Source organism: Sapajus apella, unplaced genomic scaffold, assembly GCF_009761245.1.
Source record: "Sapajus apella isolate SASKATOON/1434 unplaced genomic scaffold, GSC_monkey_1.0 scaffold19, whole genome shotgun sequence".
Classification (NCBI taxonomy): Eukaryota; Metazoa; Chordata; class Mammalia; order Primates; family Cebidae; genus Sapajus; species Sapajus apella.
The window spans coordinates 23,064,696-23,083,407 of record NW_022436959.1 but is presented as its reverse complement, the minus strand read 5'-3'; the positions used below and the strand labels follow the sequence as shown (position 1 = coordinate 23,083,407).

Here is an 18,712-nt window from a genome sequence, read left to right as displayed (position 1 = left end):
TCTCTGGAATCTCATCGATGCAGTGTATGGCAATATTTAGCAGAATGCATGTTTGTTTTTCCCCTTTGCTTCTGAGTACTGTTAAGTCCAGAATTAATTTACTTTTAAAAGACTTTGATCCACTTAACACTTTATACAGCTATGTCTTCTATATTAAAAGAGCGCAACTCAGTAGCTCAAAATTCAACTGCACATGTAGAAGTTTTCATCTTGTAAAGGTAACATCATCATTCAATATTTTATATTATCGAATTTCAGTTCAGAGTTTTCCTTAAACTATATGTTTTTTCATATGAAGCTGTGATAAAACTAGGGGGAATATCTTCTCTGATTTCGGATTCATCAAGTTACATTTTTAAAAACTACTTTCCAAACCCCAGGGGTCGTATACTTGAAGGGGCAGGCACATCAGTGTCTTTAGAAAATGAGTTAAGAAAAGTCAAATTGGATTTATATTTGAACGTTTATTATTGGTACCAAAGAATCCAACTGACTGAAAATGTAACCACGATTAGCACTAATTGTAGTCATACAGCTATGTTGGAGTGGAGCTGCATCCCGTTATTTCAGTTATTGAAGTCTTACAGGCAGGTTGTTTAATTTGTCTCATCCCACTGTCTATCCAACAGTTTCTACTGCACAGATTGTTAAGAATGATTTACAAACTGTTGCTGCCTTCAAACGATATACTATAAAAGGTAGCCAAGAAGTAATTGTATGTTGTAGCGAACGTAAAATAATTTGTGGCTTCAAAATATATTTTTGACACAAAGCCTGCCTGCCCATTGTAGAAAATTCATGTGAAAATATTTATTACCTGTAACCATAGATACAAAAATCAATGTGTGTGTTATGTAACATTGTGTCAGTAATGCACTTGTTACTGTTGTGAGATTTCTTTTGGTCTAGATTACTGTTCTGCCAAACAACTTTATTTTTTATTATACCAGGGCAAGTGATTGCTGTACTAAATTTGCAATTGTAATCATAATTTTCCTGGGAATGCTAAATTATGTTTTAATGTTATTCAGAAGCTTTATTTTTAAAGCAATTAATCTTATTGTTGGTTGATATTTACCATCCAGTGTTCCAGGAACACTAAAAGAATATACTTTGTACATAATCTTCCCTTATAGCACATTGCTTGAGAGTAGCTATTTGATATAACAGCATTCAGTTGAGTTTTCAAACCACAGAACTAAAATTATAGCAATTTCACTTGAAATCCATAAATCCATGCATGGGATTGTGTTCAACAGAATCACTAAATGCTATTTGTTATTCAAAAATGAATGAATCAATAACAAAATAGAACTGATAAATCATTAGCACTTTAATGCAGAGTGGAGAGAAACTAATAAATCATGCAGTTCAAGCACTCGTTTTCCTTATGGCATGTTTGAAAACATAAAACATGCAATGATGAGATGCAGGTCAATATGAATGAACATGATTCCAAGACTGTTCAGAAGCATTTCATTTTATATCCCAGGCTTGATGAAACACTAAAAGAAACGTACCGTTCCATGATTTCTTTAAACAATCAGAGAATCCAACCATGCCGTGAACACCTTCAACAGTGATCTAGGCCGCCGTTTCCATGTAAACATTTGAAATGTCATAGAGATGGGGGTGGGTAGGTGAGGAGGAGGGAGCTGACTGCATGCATGATTCGCTTCCAAAAGCTCAATATTATTACAGGTACCAATTTCTAGTAGAAAGAAACTGATACAATCATTTACTTCCTTCAAGTGTACTTAACTGATTCATGAAAAATTACACCTATATTTATAAATGACTGAAAAAAGCAAGAAATCATTTGTGGAGCTTTGATTCTGTTGTCTGGTCTACTGTCTGTCTGTGAAGGTGAGAATTTTAATCACAATGAATGGGTAACACTCTCTTTCCAGAATTTTAGTCATCAGAAAATGCATCACAGGAACCACAAATTCGCTCCACCATGCTTAATTAATTATGCATTAACCAATTTCTCTCAAGCATCTGTTTCTAAATCTTTGGTGGGAAACACATTGATTAGGCACATCGTTTAAAACATCTATTTGGTTGTTGGTGTGGTCATGAATTCTCTCCTAGATTCTCATGCAGAAAGGAACAAGGCTTGCCATATTACCACACTTTACTGTCAAGTAATATGTTTTCACTTATTTCTGGAATTAAAAAGAAAACTAAGCAAATTAAAACTGTGTTTTTCAGCATGAGAAAACTTTATACCTGATAGATTTATTTCCACTCCTCTGAGTTGTTGAAGAAAAACTAGGTATAAATAGCAATATATTGTAGTCAGAGTATTTAATAAAACCTTTGAATTAAAAGTTTCTCCTCAAGTCCTAGGTCACTGATACACTGATTCTAAAAGGGAAACATATAGCAATCTGCAATTATGATCATTGTAGTGTTACTGATTAGTACATAGTAATAATTAGAATCATACTGAGCATCACATTTCCCATGGTATTTCCTTTTTCATGTTTCACAGGTTTTTCTCACAGGTTAGTAAATGGAAATTGGAGAAGAGATGGGTGGGAGATGTAAAAATCTGTGGGAATGCATGCAACCAAAATATGCAGTTTCACTTCATGTAAACTTCTGCTTTCTTCATGCAAAGATGCCTATAAAAACTGAGACAATAAATTTTCTAATAGCTGAATTTTACATTAGCTCAGTAACAAAAACTGTTAAACCAATTCCATGATTTTGCATGAGCAGGAGACTTGAAATGGTTCAAAGACTTCCAGCATATGTGTTCCAGGGCCCAATTATGCTAATTCAATTTCTAAGAATGAAACAAGACAGGATTATTCCTTGCTTCGGTTTCTTGTCCTTTTGACGAGGGAGCAGAATAACCCGGTTTTTGGAGGAGGGCCCATCAGCATTGGGGCTTGGTTCTTGTGTGTAATTTTTATCTAGAAGAAAAGAGAGAGAGAGAGAGAGAGAGAAAGTAATCTCCAGATATATTACCAAATTGCAGGACTCTCTGTTAAGGTTAATAGTATTTCATGAATGACAGAAACACCACAAGTGTGAAATGTAATTTCAGACTTTCTCTTATTTCCAAAATATTTTTAAGGGAGATAAGGATGTGCACTTAAATCATAATAATTTTTAAAATTCTCCTAAGTCACATTTTAAATACTATGTTACCTCTGATCTCAATTGTAGTAATACCCCAGAACTGCTCCCTTAGGTTACACGATTATCCAGTATTATTTCTTGACCATTAGTTATGTATTATTTATTGAGGTCAGGAAAGAATGCACCATTAGAGTTTCCAGAGTCCTAGTTATAGCCCGGTATCAAGACGAACTCAGTATCAAGGCAAGCCTTATTTATCTTGCTAATCAGATTGTTTCTCTCTTTCAACATGAACTGCAAGGCTTAATTTCCAAACAGTCATCAGAAATGAAAGTCAAAAGTTAACATGCATAAAAGGTCAGAAATGATGAACTAGCTTTCTAATTTGTTAATTAATTGGTAATAAAATAGGATCAAATATTGAAAAGCCTGCTTAAAACACTTTGAGAGACTGTTCTAAATCTACTCGTTTTGATTTCTTTGATATAAAACTACGAATCACCTTAAATGAGACAACCTTAAAGTAGATTACGTCTGCAATTTTCTCTAATTCAACTCGAAATTAGAGAAGACATTTTATGAATATATGCTATGCTCAAAGCTAATTGAAAGCAATTATCAAAGTGGCATTTTGTCTGTGACTTTAAGATACATTGTAAGATAATAAATGATTCTCATTATGTAATAAAAAGGTCACATCTTGCCTTTGGGCTAGTGACGCTAAGAGTTTTTCAAAAGCAATGTGAGACATTTTCTTTAGTGAACTGCGACTAATACAAGAACCATCGCTTATTAAATATCAGTTGTCACCTGCACAGCATCCGCATCAGAGATGAGTATCTCTTTCAAAAAGAAACACCACCTCATTAACAGCTGCAAAAAATATATCTCTTAAAGTGCACACCTGACATTTTCAAGTTAAAATGAATATCCTTCACTTGTCATTCACTAATAGCAATGAAACAAAAAAATGTATATCACGTGGACAGGATCATTAAAATCTGCAGTGGGGCTTTTGGGAGATGGAAATTTACTTCACAGTCTAGAATGATGGAAGTATGTGAAAAACCTTAAAAGAATGAACAACTTTATTTAAGTCTGTTTGAATCAGGTTTTTCTGGAAGGACTCAGTGTTCTCTTCCCTGCAAAAATAAACTGAACCTGTAAAAGGCAGCTAAGGCTGACCCAGCCTCAAACTCTGTGGATATCCAACTTTATCTTATTGTTGTTACCTTATGAACTAGGGAATTGACAGATAAGGTACCAGAATGCACTTATCTATGTAGATTGAAAATGATCTCTACCAGATTTTCCCACAGTAAGTCAGCATTAGATTATACTGTACCTTACATGATTGATTTTTAAACTCCTCTGAAATTGTAGCAGTAGACAGGATCTAATACGGCATCATTCATCATTTATTCATTTTACAAAATGTGTTCAGCCCCTACTATGCTTCAGACACTGTATCAAGAACTTTGAATAGACAGTATACAGTCTCTGTCCCCAAGAAATTATAGTCTAGCAGGAAAGATAAAATGAACAAGCACATTGAATAGTGTTATAGATGCTGAAATGTGAGGCTAAGCAGAAAGTCACTATTTTTTACCATTGAAAATGAAAATGAATCATTTTCTGCATAAATGTCATTTTTAAATGAGTACTGGGAAAGCAGTTATCATGTATTACTTACATTCAAATAGAATATGAGGAGCTAAAGTAAGAAGGTTGAGATTTCTGGTTCATAATTTCTAGACTAAATGCTTTACAGGGTATAATAGTATTAGGACATTTTGGGAAATTAGATCATTATTCCCAAATAGTTGATAAGACTATGAAAGAAATCTATCTCTCCAGCCATTTATATATATATTAGTATCAATTTATGACAAAGCATAGCCAAAATGTCACATAATTATTATCTGTAAGACTTAGTTTGTGTTTTGTTTTTTTTTGTGGGGGCGCATATAAATTTTGTTTGATTATGACTATTATATTAAAAACCCTTTTTTAAAAAAAGAAAGTTCATGATTCTATGCCTTTAAAAATAGCACAGTATCTCATTCAGTGCTCTTGACACATTGGGACTTTTAATCTATGTGACTAAAACACAAGTTCCAGTTTTCAGTCACTAATCAGAATAATGGCCAGTACTATTTGAAAAACTATATGTAACTTGTCTTCTTGGTAATTATTCTATAGTCAAAGTACCCAGCTGTTTCTTTAACTATATTTCTGGGGGGAACAAAAAAGAAATCCACATCCTTTTTGTTTGCTTATAGAAATGAGAACCAATTGTTTGTATTTTCTTCTTCGTTAGTAGAGAACAGATGGAGGAAACTAGCGTTCAATAAATGCCTATTATGAATCCTGGCTCTTCACATCCCTTATTTCATTGGATAATTCCATGTCTTGGTATATTTGGGCAGAAGCAAAATTACTAAAGATGAGAATAATTCTAAGCTACGTGGATTGTTGGTGTCCCAGTCACAGAAATTCCAGGTGTCGGCTCTAGAAAGCTGCAGAGACTCAAGGGAACCCTCAGGCTCATGTGGGAAAATCCTGGTTGAGGGGAGTTAACAGGGACTGTAGTTATGACCCTGATGCCTGTTTTGTATACATTGAATACTCTTGTTTTATTATTTTTACTTTTCTATCCACTAGAGAAATCACAATGAGTATAAACTTTTATTATACTTTAAGTTCTGGGGTACATGAGTAAAACACGCGAGTTTGTTACATAGGTAAACATGTGCCATGGTAGTTGGCTGCATCCATCCCCCGTCACCTATATTAGGTATTTCTCCTAATGCCATCCCTCCCCAATCCATCTACCCCCTGCTATTCCTCCCCTAGCTCTCACTTGCCAACAGGCTGTGGTGTCAGATGTTCCCCTCCCTGTGTCCATGTGTTCTCATTGTTCAACACCCATTTATGAGTGAGAACATGTGGTGTTTGGTTTTCTGCTCCTTTGTTAGTTTCCTGAGAATGATGGTTTTCAGCTTCATCCATGTACCTGCAAAGGGCATGATCTCATCCTTTTTTGACTGCATAGTATTCCATGGTGTATATGTGCCACATTTTCTGTATCCAGTCTGTATTGATGGGCATTTGGATTAGTTCCAAGTCTTTGCTTTTGTAAACAGTGCCACAATAAACATACAAGTGCATGCGTCTTTATAATAGAATGATTTACAATCCTGTGGGTATATATCCAGTAATGGGATTGCTGGATCAAATGGTATTTCTATTTCTAGATCCTTGAGGAATTGCCACACTATCTTCCACAATGGTTGAACTGATTTATATTCCCACCAACAGCGTAAAGGCGTTCCTATTTCTCCACATCTTCTCCTGCATCTGTTGTCTCTTAATTTTTTAATTGATCACCATTCTAAGTGGCGTGAGATGGTATCTCAATGTAGTTTTGATTTGCATTTCTCTAATGACCAATGATGATGAGCTTTTTTTCATGTTTGTTGGCTGCATAAATGTATTCATTTGAGAAGTGTCTGTTCATATCCTTTGCCCACTTTTTAATGGGGTTGTTTTTTTCTTGTACATTTTTTGAAGTTCTTTGTAGATTCTGGATATTATTCCTTTGTTTGATTGGTAGATTGCAAAAATTTTTTCCTATTCTGATGGTTGTCAGTTCACTCTGATGTTAGTTTCTTTTGCTGTGCAGAAGCTCTTTAGTTTAATTAGGTCCCATTTGTCAATTTTGGCTTTTGTTGCCATTGCTTTTGGTGTTTTAGTCAAGAAGTCCTTGCCAATGCCTGTGTCCTGAATGGTATTGCCTAGGTTTTCTTCTAGGGTTTTTGTGGTGTTAGGGCTTACGTTTAAGTCCTTAATCCATTTGGAGTTAATTTTAGTGTAAGGTGTCAGGAAGGGGTCCAGTTTCTGCTTTCTGCAAATGGCTAGCCAGTTTTCCCAACACCATTTATTAAACAGGGACTCCTTTCCTCATTGCTTGTTTTTGTCAGGTTTGTCAAAGATCGGATGGTTGTAGATGTGTGGCATTGCTTCCGAGGCCTGTGTTCTGTTCCATTGGTCTATATCTCTGTTTTGATGCCAGTACCATGTTGGTTTGATTACTGTTGCCTTGTAGTATAGTTTGAGGTCAGGTAGTGTGATGCCTCCCGCTTTGTTCTTTTTGCTTAGAATTGATTTGGCTATGTGGACTCTTTTGGTTTCATATGAAGTTTATAGTGGTTTTTTCCAGTTTGGTAAAGAAGGTAATTGGTAGCTTGATGGGGATAGTTTGATGGGATAGTGTTGAATCTATAAATTACGTTGGGCAGTATGGCCATTTTAATGATATTGATTCTTCCTATCCATGAGCATGGAATGTTTTTCTATCTGTTTGTGTCCTCTCTTATTTCCTTGAGCAGTGGTTTGTAGTTCTCCTTGAAGAGGTCCTTCATGTCCCTTGTTAGTTGTGTTCTTACGTATTTTATTCTCTTTGTAGCAATTGTGAATGAGACTGCACTCATGATTTGGCTCTCTCTGTTTGTTATTTGTGTATAGGAATGCTTGTGATTTTTGCACATTGATTTTGTGTCCTGAGACTTTGCTGAAGTTGCTTATCAGCGTAAGGAGATTTTGGGCTGAGACGATGGGGTCTTCTAAATATACAGTCATGTTGCCTGCAAATAGAGACAATTTGATATCCTGTTTTCCTAATTGAATATACTTTACTTCTTTTTATTGCCTGATTGTGCTGGCCAGAACCTCCAATACTATGTTGAATAGGAATGGTGAGAGTGAGCATCCTTTTCTCGTGCCGGTTTTCAAAGGGAATGCTTCCAGTTTTTGCCCATTCAGTACACTCTTGGCTGTGGGCTTGTCAGAAATAGCTCTTATTGAGAGTTTTTAGGATAGAGGGCTGTTGAATTTTGTCGATGGCCTTCTCTGCATCCATTGAGACAGTCGTGGTTTTTGTTTTTGGTTCTGTTTATGTGATTGATTACATTTACAGATTTGCGTATGTTGAACTAGCCTTGCATCCCAGGGCTGAAGCTGACTTGATCATGATAGATAAGCTTTGTGATGTGCTGTTGGATTCAGTTTGCCAGTATTTTACTGAGGAATTTTGCATCAGTGTTCATAATGGAAATTGGCCTGAAATTTTCTTTTTTACTTGTGTTTCTGCCACGTTTTGGTATTGGGATGATGTTGGCCTCATAAAATGAGTTAGGGAGGATTCCCTCTTTTTCTATTGTTTGGAATAGTTTCAGTAGCAATGATACCACCTCCTCTTTGTACCTCTGGTAGAATTCGGCTGTGAACTTGTCTGGTCCTAAACTGGTTTTGGTTGGTAGGCTATTAATTGCTGCCTTAATTTCAGATCTTATTATTAGTCTGTTCAGGGATTCCACTTCTTCCTGGTTTAATTTTGGCAGGGTGCAAGTGTCCAGGAATTTATCCACGTCTTCTAGATTTTCTGGCTTATGTGCATAGAGGTGTTTGTAGTAATCTCTGATGGTAGTTTGTATTTCTGTGGGATAGGTGGCGATATCCCCTTTAATCTTCTCTCTTTTCTTTTTTATTAGTCTGGCTTGCAGTCTATTTTGTTGATCTTTCCAAAAAACCAGCTTCTGGATTTATTGATTTTTTTAAAGAGTTATTTTGTGTGTCTCTATCTCCTTCAATTCTGCTCTGATCTTAGTTATTTCTTGTCTTCTGGTAGCTTCCGAATTTGTTTGATCTTGTTCCTCTAGGTCTTTTAATTGTGACGTTAGGGTGTCAGTTGTAGATCTTGCCTCGCTCCTCTTGTGGGCATTTAGTGCTATAAATTTCCCTCCAGACACTGATTTAAATTTGTCCCAGAGATTCTGGTACATTGTGTCTTCCTTCTCACGGTTTCAAAGAACATCTTTATTTGTGCCTTCATTTTATTATTTATCCAGTAGTCATTCAGAAGCAGCTTGTTCAGTTTCCATGTAGTTGTGCAGCTTTTAGTGAGTTTCTTAATCCTGAGTTCTCATTTGATTGCACAGTTTACAGTTTGAGAGACTGTTATGATTTCTGTTCTGTCAATATTAGGCCAGTCAACGAGACAGAAAATTAACAACGTTCTCCAGGACTTGAACTCATATCTGGACCAAGGGGACCTAATAGACATCTACAGAAGTCTCCACCCCAAGTCCACAAAATATTCTTGTCAGCACCACGTCGCACTTATTCCAAAATTGACCACATAATGGGAAGTAAATCACTCCTCAGCAAATGCAAAATAATGGAAATCATAACAGTCTCTCAGACCACAGTTCAATCAAAAATATTATCCCCAAAGACTTTAGAATATATTAAGTTTCAGCAATCTGAGGACATGTAGCAAATGGCCTCTCTTTGAGTGCCTTCTTCTATTAAGAGTCAGGTAATTACTTCTCATCTATTCCTTGATACATCAAATATTTATTGGGCACTGGCTATGAACAAGGCATTTTGCAACAGTGATTTTGGTTGTTTACATTCTAAGAGAATCTGACATTATTATTTGAAAGAGAAAACTGGGCACGCATAAACAGTGGTGATGGGACTCCTAGAAAGTGGAATGGCTCCATGAAGGTAGAAGAGCATTGCTTAAAACATGCAAGATAAATACTATCAGATACAGAATGGTGTCCTCCTATAACTCTTCCTTTCTCCTTACCATGTACCCGTTCAGATAAGAAACAGTGGCAGAGAAAGGTTATTCTACTGCCCGTGACTCTTTCTGTTTCTGTCTTCCTATTTCAGATGAAGACTGGCCACTTCTAAAAAGACAAATCCAAAGAATGTGGGTTCAGTTTCACTTTTATAATTATTTAATATGAAATAAGAATGAACATATAGAAACCAGTAACAGAATCAAAGATGATAAGGCATAGTTTCTTATTTGTGTTACATTGTTAAGGTTGCATAGTTTGATAGCTGTGATAGTTCCATCTCATAGTTATAATGTTAAGAATAAGAACCAGAATAAAAAACAATATTGATCTGGCTCTTAGTGTATGCTGAGCTTTATGGGAAGTGTTCTACACATGTTATTCAGGTGTCACCTATTTCATCCACCTCTTTGAGTTGCCCTCAACAAAAGTCCTATTATAGAACAGTGTAAAACTGAAGTAGAATTTCATAAAATGGATAGAAAGAGGGCATTTATGTCTCACAGTACTTAACAAATAATGTTTATTCCTCAGATATTTGTGTTCTCTTCAAAGACTTTCTTCGGGCCAACTAACATGAGAGGGAAGACACATGGGTCTTTCCCTGATTAGTTTTCCAGGCAGTATTTGGTTTAGCTCGTTGGTGATTTCTTTTCTGCTGCCCTGTCTTCCAACATCAAATATTTCCAAAACCCTTTATTACGAAAAGTAGCATTTCTTTTTCTCTTGCTGTCTAAACAACTGCTCAGCATCCTTTCCATAAGCACTTATCGAAGCATTCTGATAAGTTTAGAAGAGAGGTGGGTCTCTTTTGTTTCAGGAATTCTTATACCTCCTATTGAAATTATGTAAAATACACGTAAAAAATAATTTTACTTTTATAATATCCAATTTTGGCCTCCCAACAACTCTGGGAGGTAGCTGCCAACATCTTTATTCTCCACTGGAGAACAAAGAGACATAAAAGGGTTCTGTTATCTGCATAACATCACTCAAGTGGGTAAATGCAAGGGCTGGGTTTAATGGTTGACTCTCAAATCTCCTGGGTCCTCCTTGCTAATTCCCACCTCTGCACCTTTGTGCTAGTTACTGCCCTGGAGAGCATTCCCTGTCTTTTTTGCCAATCAAATTTCTATACCTGTCCTGCCCAGCTTAAATCACACATTATTGTAAAATTTCAAAGTGCAGGGATAAAAAGAAGATTCTAAATGTCCTCAGAGAGAAAAAAATAGGTCACTTACAGAAAAATAAAAATCAGCATGGCATCAGGCTTTTTAAAAACATTAGTGCTGGAAGACAATGAAGAAACACCTTCAAACCCCAGAGGAAAAGTTAATTTTATCCGAGAACTCTATACTTAGTCAATGTATTGATTAACTGCAAGGGTAGAATGAAGAGATTTTCAGTCACAAAAGTATCTGGAGAATTTGCCTCTTCTATACCCTTTAAAACATATTTGGGGTGTTCTGTAGCAAAGTAAATGAGTGAGCTAAGAAAGACAGTCAAAAAACAAAAAATTCAACTCAAAAACAAAAGATCCAGGATGGCAGACTGGCGAGAGAACTAGACAGAAACCTAAAGGGAAGGGCTTCTGGCATATAAATAAAAGGAGTATGGATAATAGATACATTGATAGGGTAGAGTTTTGTTTTTTAAGGAAAATGAGAACTATTATAAGGATCACTTTGCAAAGAGAAGATAGAAATTCTAAAGCTTTATAGGAAAGGAAATGTGATTGTGGATCAGTACTTGGTTCTGCAGTTGACAACATTTTCATAGTCTCAATGATTATATATTTTTGATTGATTTAAATAAAATCATTATATACTTCTCAGAAGCAGAACAGCTTAATGGTTGCTTGGGCCCACCATTTCCTATCTGGGGACTTTGGGCAAGATACTGCGATTCATTTCCCTCATCAATACTATAGAGCTTTTAATATAGTGTCTTATTGGTTTCTTGTACGGACTAAATGAATCAGTGTACACGAAATGCTTAGGCTGTTACGTGGTACACAAAAAGCACTTAGTAAATGTTAACTATTAGTAACAGAGTTGAATACACTAATGTAAGAGTGTTAGAAACCACCTTTTTTATAGCACTAAGTAGAGTATCCCTGAAACTAATCCATACAAATATAACAACAAAGTGTATTTGCAGATACAGAGTAAATGATGAGAAGAAATAGTCCAAGAATCAAAGTGGTAGCATCTGATGAGATGACCTGGTGACAAAGAAATAAAGGACCCAGGATAGCTATTTTTCTTGCAAGTCTGTTTGGTTACATGTACATTTACTACTTTGGTGCCAACTTTTAAATAATTTTTAAAAATCCTTCTGCAGGTGATTCTCCTGTGCTCTAGTGTTGTCATTCTCCAAATGTGATTCACAGGCTAGGAGCACTGACATCACTGTTAGAAATGCAGATTCCCTGGTCCCACCCCAGATCTTCCGAATCAGATTCTGCTTTCTAATAAGAACCCCAGGTGACTCCTCTGTGCTTTTAAATTTGAGAAGCCCCAGACTATTTGTTGTTTTAGTTCTCTTCCTAAGGGGCAAGACCAGTAAGAATCTGTTGACTGACTGACCAACTGAATAAATAAATGAAAACAGTGTCTTTTTTTTTTTTCATTTATTTAATTTTATTGCATTTTAAATTTTGGGGTACTTGTGAAGAACATGCAAGATTGTTGCATAGGTACACACCTGGCAATGTCTTTTTCTACACCTCCAAAACACATGGAAACAAATATCCTAACTTACTCAACTTTAACGACCTTTATTGTTAATGTACTAGGTTCCAGCCTACCTTATTTCAGTGTGGAGGATTGCAAGTTGAATAGACATTTTTTTAAACCTAACTGAGGTGTTTGTAGTATATTGATGATAGAAGACATGTGATGGCAGAATGCAATATGCTTTGAGCTAGGGATATTTTCAGGGTACAATAAGAGTAAAAAAAAATGCCATTTAGATCATGGTGGAAGGACAGTGGCAGAATTAAAACTAAGTTTTAGTCACATCATTGTGACAGCAGAGATGAGGGGTTGGTGCCATTGCAGAGGCATGGAGATGAAGTGGAAGGTTAATGTATTAATCCAGAAAAGAAGTGAAATAGGCTTGAGTCACAGCAGTGCCAGTGGGAACAGAATGGAGGCAGATTTAACACACTGAGGAGACACAAGTACAGGATCTGATGGATTAGTGGGTTCATGGGGTACTGAGAAAAGAGGAAGATTTTAGTATAATTTCCATGCTTTGGGCCTTAATTGTTATGTGCATAGTGATGCTTTTTTTTTTTTTTTTTTTTTTTTTTTTGAGATGGAGTCTGGCACTGTGTCGCCCAGGCTGTAGTGTAGTGGCGTGATCTCAGGTCACTGCAACCTCTGCCTCCTGGGTTCAAGCAATTCTCCTGCCTCAGCCTCCCGAGTAGCTCGGACTACAGGCGTGTGCCACCACACCCAGGTAATTTTTTTTGTATTTTTAGTAGAGATGGGGTTTCACCATTGTTGGCCAGAATGGTCTTGATCTCCTGACCTCCCGATTCGTCCACTTCAGCCTCTCAAAGTGCTGGGATTACAGGCATGAGCCACTGTGCCCAGCTTGTAGTGATGCTTCTTATAGAAAGAGAAGCATTTTTGGTAGGGGTGAAAATCAGGAGGTTGGTGAAGCCACTGTTGAGGGTGACATTCTGAAGGAGATGCTCAGCATCTTTTGAGTCTCTGGGTGTGGTGTTCAGAAGGGAGAACAGGTCTTGAGATAGATTTAGGTTTGATCATCTTATAACGATGTCAGCAACTGAGAAGGAATTACTGAAGGGCAGTGTGGCAAATACGAATAGCAGATGTTAGACTTTATAACTGGGGAATGCTGACATTTGAGAGTACAAAAGTGAGAGAGGTAGGTGAAAAACTGAAAGAAGTGCTATCATATAAACACTTCCAATCAATCCTCGGTGTGCCGGTTACTCTTCTATTAATTAGGGTGAAGCCTTCAAACTACGTGAAATGAGGTGAGGCATGCATTGGTTTTCTACAATGGTCTATATGTCCGTGATAGAAGCTCTTATGTTGTGTGAGTTAATTCTAAATATTTGAGAGTGATATATTTAAGTAGTCATTCATATTACTTCAGGGGTTGGCAAATAGGTTTTGTAAAGGATTAGACAATAAATGTTTTAGGCTTTGTGGTCTCTGAACTACTCAGCACTGCCCTTATAAAGCAAAGACAGTTTTGGGCTGTATGTAAATAAATTAATGTTGCCATGTTACAATAAATTCTGTGTCTAAAAACTATAATTTTAATTCCATGTAATTTTCATGTTAGGAAATATTACTCCTTTCTGGATTTTTTTTTCAGCCATTTAAAAATGTGAAAATGATGCTTAAGTTTTTGGCTATGTAAAATCAGGCAGCTGGCCAGATTTGGCTCACAGGCCATAATTTGCTGACCCTTGATATAATGAAGTCAAATACTGAAAATTAAATCTAGCATTATGAGGCATAAGGTGAAAGAAATAATTTTAATTTAAAATCATGATTTATTGGGTCAATAGCTAAAAGAAGGATAAAAGGAAATAATTTTCTTTGGCATATCTTTGCTGTACTAAGTGCCACCCTTCAGAAATCATTCTGTGAAAATTCTGAATTAGAATATATACTAACATTCCTCAATTTCGATAATGTACCAACTGATCAAATTTGGCTCAAATGAATTCTCTTTTAAATTAATTCTCATTGCTTTGCACTAGGGTGGGCTTAATAATATTATGGTTCTTCAAAAATACCTCAGCAGGTAGCATTTTTCCTGTTAAATATTCACTCTGTATCTAGCCAAAAATTTTCTCCCTGCTTCATCTCTTTCAGAGTTTATTATCACTGAATTTATTCCGCTACCTGAAAAATGAATGGGGTTTTCAGAGCAAAATAATTGCCATAAAGTATCTGTGAGTAGAGCTTAATTCAGCAATTATCTGGATCATTAAAAGTTACCTAGCTTGATTCTGGAAAAAGATTGTTTCCTTCTAATAATGGAAACCATTTTGAATTCATGTGTGTAGCTGAGCCATATGACAGCAGGAATAAAGTACATGCTAAATTTTTCAGGTCCATAACTGCCAAAAAAAAGCAAAGCAATGAAACATAACAATTTTCTAAAATCCTTTTGCCAGTTTTTTAAATGATTCTAGCCATTATTTTCTGGAATGATAACTTTCAAGTTTAATGTTAAAGTCTTTGATCTAACATCAAATTCAGAGAAATCAATGTGAAGACGTAAAATCCTTCAAAAATGGGTTTGAGAGGTTTACTTGCCAATGAAATTCACAGGAAGTTTAAATATGTATGAAAAAGAGAAGAGTTATTCCTAAAAGTGATGGGCTGTTTGGCCACATTGCATGGGAAATATTCATACCTGGACTTGAAATCCCTTTCAAAATATAAATTGTGTTCTTCATTCCAAAATATTTTTGTGGCTCTAAGCTGGTTGCCAGGGAAGGTCAAAGACATTTTAAAAGCATTTTTATTATTTCCATGTCTCTACAGAGAAGTGATCCTCACAATTTTAAACGAGTAACTGTTTATCTTTTCTTAGAGCATCTGCAAGTCTTTGCTCACATGGAAAATAGAAGACAAAAACTTAAGAAAACAACACAAAAACACTTCTTTTCCTGACTATAACTAGACAGTATTTACAACTTCTGACTTGACTTTTCTTACTGAGTAATATTTCAGCAAAGTTTTTCTATATGGCCTTTTTCATTTAGGAGAGGGTTAAGAACACGGGTCCAGGACATGAGGCAAGGATTTGTTTCCCAGATTAGTCACTGGCAGCTATAAAGCCCCGACCAAAGAATCTCAGTTTGACCCTCAGTCTCTATTTGCTTAAAGTAATATAACAATAGTGCTTACTTTGAAAGACCACAGCAAATACCAAATAAGGCTATGCATGTCATATACATGCTTCATAAATGTTATTAATTTTAGCATCACTATTATACTTAGTCCTATGGAAAACACACTTTGCTAACTCCTCTTTTGAGCTAACACAGCTTTCTGTGTTCCTTGGGTGGCATTGGAAATGGCATATTATGGCTATCTGCCGTCTCCCTGTGACACCTGGCAGCATTCCTGCTACATTCCCGGTGCTCATTTTACCCAAGAGAAAGATTAGAAAAAATTAATGTGGGACATTTACTAACCATCAGAGAGCATACTTAATTTTATTTGTTTGTTTGTTTGTTTAACCAGTGGAGACTCAACCATACCTCTGGCTATTTGGAGCATCATAGCACTGATCTGAGAGAGTTTCTCCTCAACATTGAACTACATCACGGTAATACAATTGGATACAGATGTCCAATTTTGATAACTTGTCCACAAAAAAACTGTCATTGCTTGGTGTTATGATAATTGATATTTCTTACAATGTGCTTGGGGATAGGAAGAGTAATTCAGTTGAAATAGTACTGGACTAGAGAGGAAACTGATTGTTTTTCAGGTCCTCCTGTTCCAAGGTATTGTTTTATCATTTATTAAGTTATTGAAGATGATCCAGAAATCCAGCTCAACCTTCATACCTTCTTTTCCTTACCTCCCCTAATCAGTCATCTATTACTGAATCTAATCAATCAATTTAATCCCTCAAATATTTTTTGTATCTGTTGAATTTTTTTTTCCTTCTTACTACCATGTTCTAAGGCCTCAACAATTGCAGAATTCTTCTAACTGGTCATTGCCTCTCCTGCCAATTCATTCCCCACCTTGAATGCTCTTGTCACTGAGCACATCTGTTCACATCATTTTCCGGTTTAAATCTCTCTTTACTTCCACATTATCATTAAATTAAAGCTAAACATTTCTCCTGAGGGCTCCCAGGTCCTGCCGCTCTGCTCCCACTGAACCATGTGCCTCACCCCATGCTGCCTGTCTTCTTTCTATTTCACATCCATCTTGTCTTCCTTCTGACTCCTATACATACCATGTTCCTTCCCACACTGTGCTGTTTTCTCTGCATAAGACATTCTTCCTCTTTGTGCCTCCTCCTCTTTTGGTTTTCAGGTCAATTTTGAGTTTCTTTGAAAACCTTCCTGGACCTCTTAAGACCAGGTCAAACAAACACCTCTATTATACCCTGTCACGGTACAATAGTATCACAGTACCATAGTATCACAATTCATAAGACCATGAACTTTCCTTCACTGACCTTATATCATTATTGAGATTTTGTATTTGTAGGACTATTTGAGTTCTGTGTTCCTGCACTGAGTTCAGAGATCATGCCTTTTTTTGGTTCACTCTGTATTGTTTTTCCATTGTAACACTAGGACAGAATGTCTGTAACTTCACACAGAAGGAATTCAATAAATGTTTGTTGAAAGAATGAAGAAATGAATCACTGATATTCTTTTTTTCTTTTTTCTTTTTTCGTTAAGACAGTCTTGCTCTTGTCACTCAGGCTGGAGTGCAGTGGTGTGATCTTGATTCACTGCAAACTCTGTCTCCGGGTTGAAGAGATTCCCCTGCCTCAGTATTCCAAGCAGCTGGGATTCAGGTGCCCACCACCACATCCAGCTAATTTTTTGTATTTTTAGTAGAGAAAGGTTTCACCCTGTTAGCCAGGCTGGTCTCGAACTCCTGACCTTGGGTGATCTGCCAGCCTCAGCCTTTCAAAGTCTTGGGATTACAGGCACAAGTCAGTTTACCCGACCAATCACTGATATTCTTGACTTAGCTTAAATATGTAGTTGTATTCTCTTCCTAATTTATATATTTAAAAATCATGTTTAATAAAAGCCATTTCGTTTACCTCACAGATTTGTCATGAGGATGATATAATATAATCTATTAAAAGTCTTTGAGTTGGAGGACTTCCATCAAGATGGCCAAATAGGAACAGCTCCGGTCTGCAGTTCCCAGCAAGTATGAGCCGGAAGGCGAGGGATCTCTACATTTCCAACTGAGGTACCACGTTCATCTCATTGGCACTGGCTAGATAGTGGGTGCAGCCCAAGGAGGCTGCCTCACCCGGGAAGCACAAGAGGCTGGAGAACTCCCTCTCCTATCCAATGGAAGCCATTAGGGACTTTTCCCAACACTCTGGCTCAGATACTGTACTTTTCCCATGGCCATCACAACCGCTGACCAGGAGATTCCCTCTGGTGCCTACAACACCAGCACCCCAGGTTTCCAGCACAGAACTGTGTGGCTGTTTTAGCAGCAGCAGTTTTTTTTTTTTTTTTTTTTTTTTCCCCTTCTCATACCCCAGTGGCACCTGGAATGCCTTTGAGATAGAACTCCTGAAAAAAAGGGGGCGGAAGCCAGCGAGCCAAGTGATCTGGCTTGGCGGGTCCCACCCCTATGAAGACCAGCAAGCTAAGAGCCACTGCCTTGAAATTCTCCCAGCCAGCACAGTAGTCTGAGCTCAGCCTGGGATATTTGAGCTCAGTGGTGGGAGGGACATCCACCATTGCTGAGGCTCGGGTAGTCAGTTTTAACCTCATCTGTGTAAACAAAGTGGCCAGGAAGTTTACACAGCAACTGGGCGGAGCCCATGGCAGCTCAGCAAGGCCTTTGCAGGCAGACTGTCACTAGACTCCCTTCTTGCAGGGCAGGGCATCTCAGAAAGAAAGGAAGCAGCCCTTCAGGGACTCTCCTGCCTTCCTGGGACAGAGCACCTGGGAAAAGGGGTGGTTGTGGGATTCGCTTCAACAAACTTAAACATCTCTGGCTGGCAGCTCTGAAGGGAAGAATGGATCTCCCAGTACAGAGACTGCCACTTCAAGTGGCTCCCTGGCCCTGGTTTTCCTAAGAGACACCTCATACAGGAGAGCTCTGGCTGACATCTGGCAGGTACCCTTCCGAGACAAAGTTACAAGAGGAAGGAACAGGCAGCAGTCTTTGCTCACAGGTGATTCCCAGGCAAGCAGGGTCTGGAGTGGACCTCCAGGAAAATCCGGTGGACCTGCAGCC

General features: G+C 37.3%; 1 protein-coding gene across 10 annotated transcripts in view; it reads right to left on the bottom strand.

The window, feature by feature from the left end:
- Nucleotides 1-223: 223 nt before the first annotated feature.
- DGKB (diacylglycerol kinase beta) overlaps nt 224-18,712 on the bottom strand; it is a 723,408-nt gene continuing 704,919 nt past the window's right edge. For all 10 annotated transcript variants that reach the window (XM_032286728.1, XM_032286731.1, XM_032286734.1 and 7 more), the window contains one exon: nt 224-2,924. In XM_032286728.1, the coding sequence (XP_032142619.1) occupies nt 2,817-2,924 (108 nt within the window). In that variant the 3' untranslated portion in view covers nt 224-2,816. The remainder of the gene's footprint in view (nt 2,925-18,712) is intronic.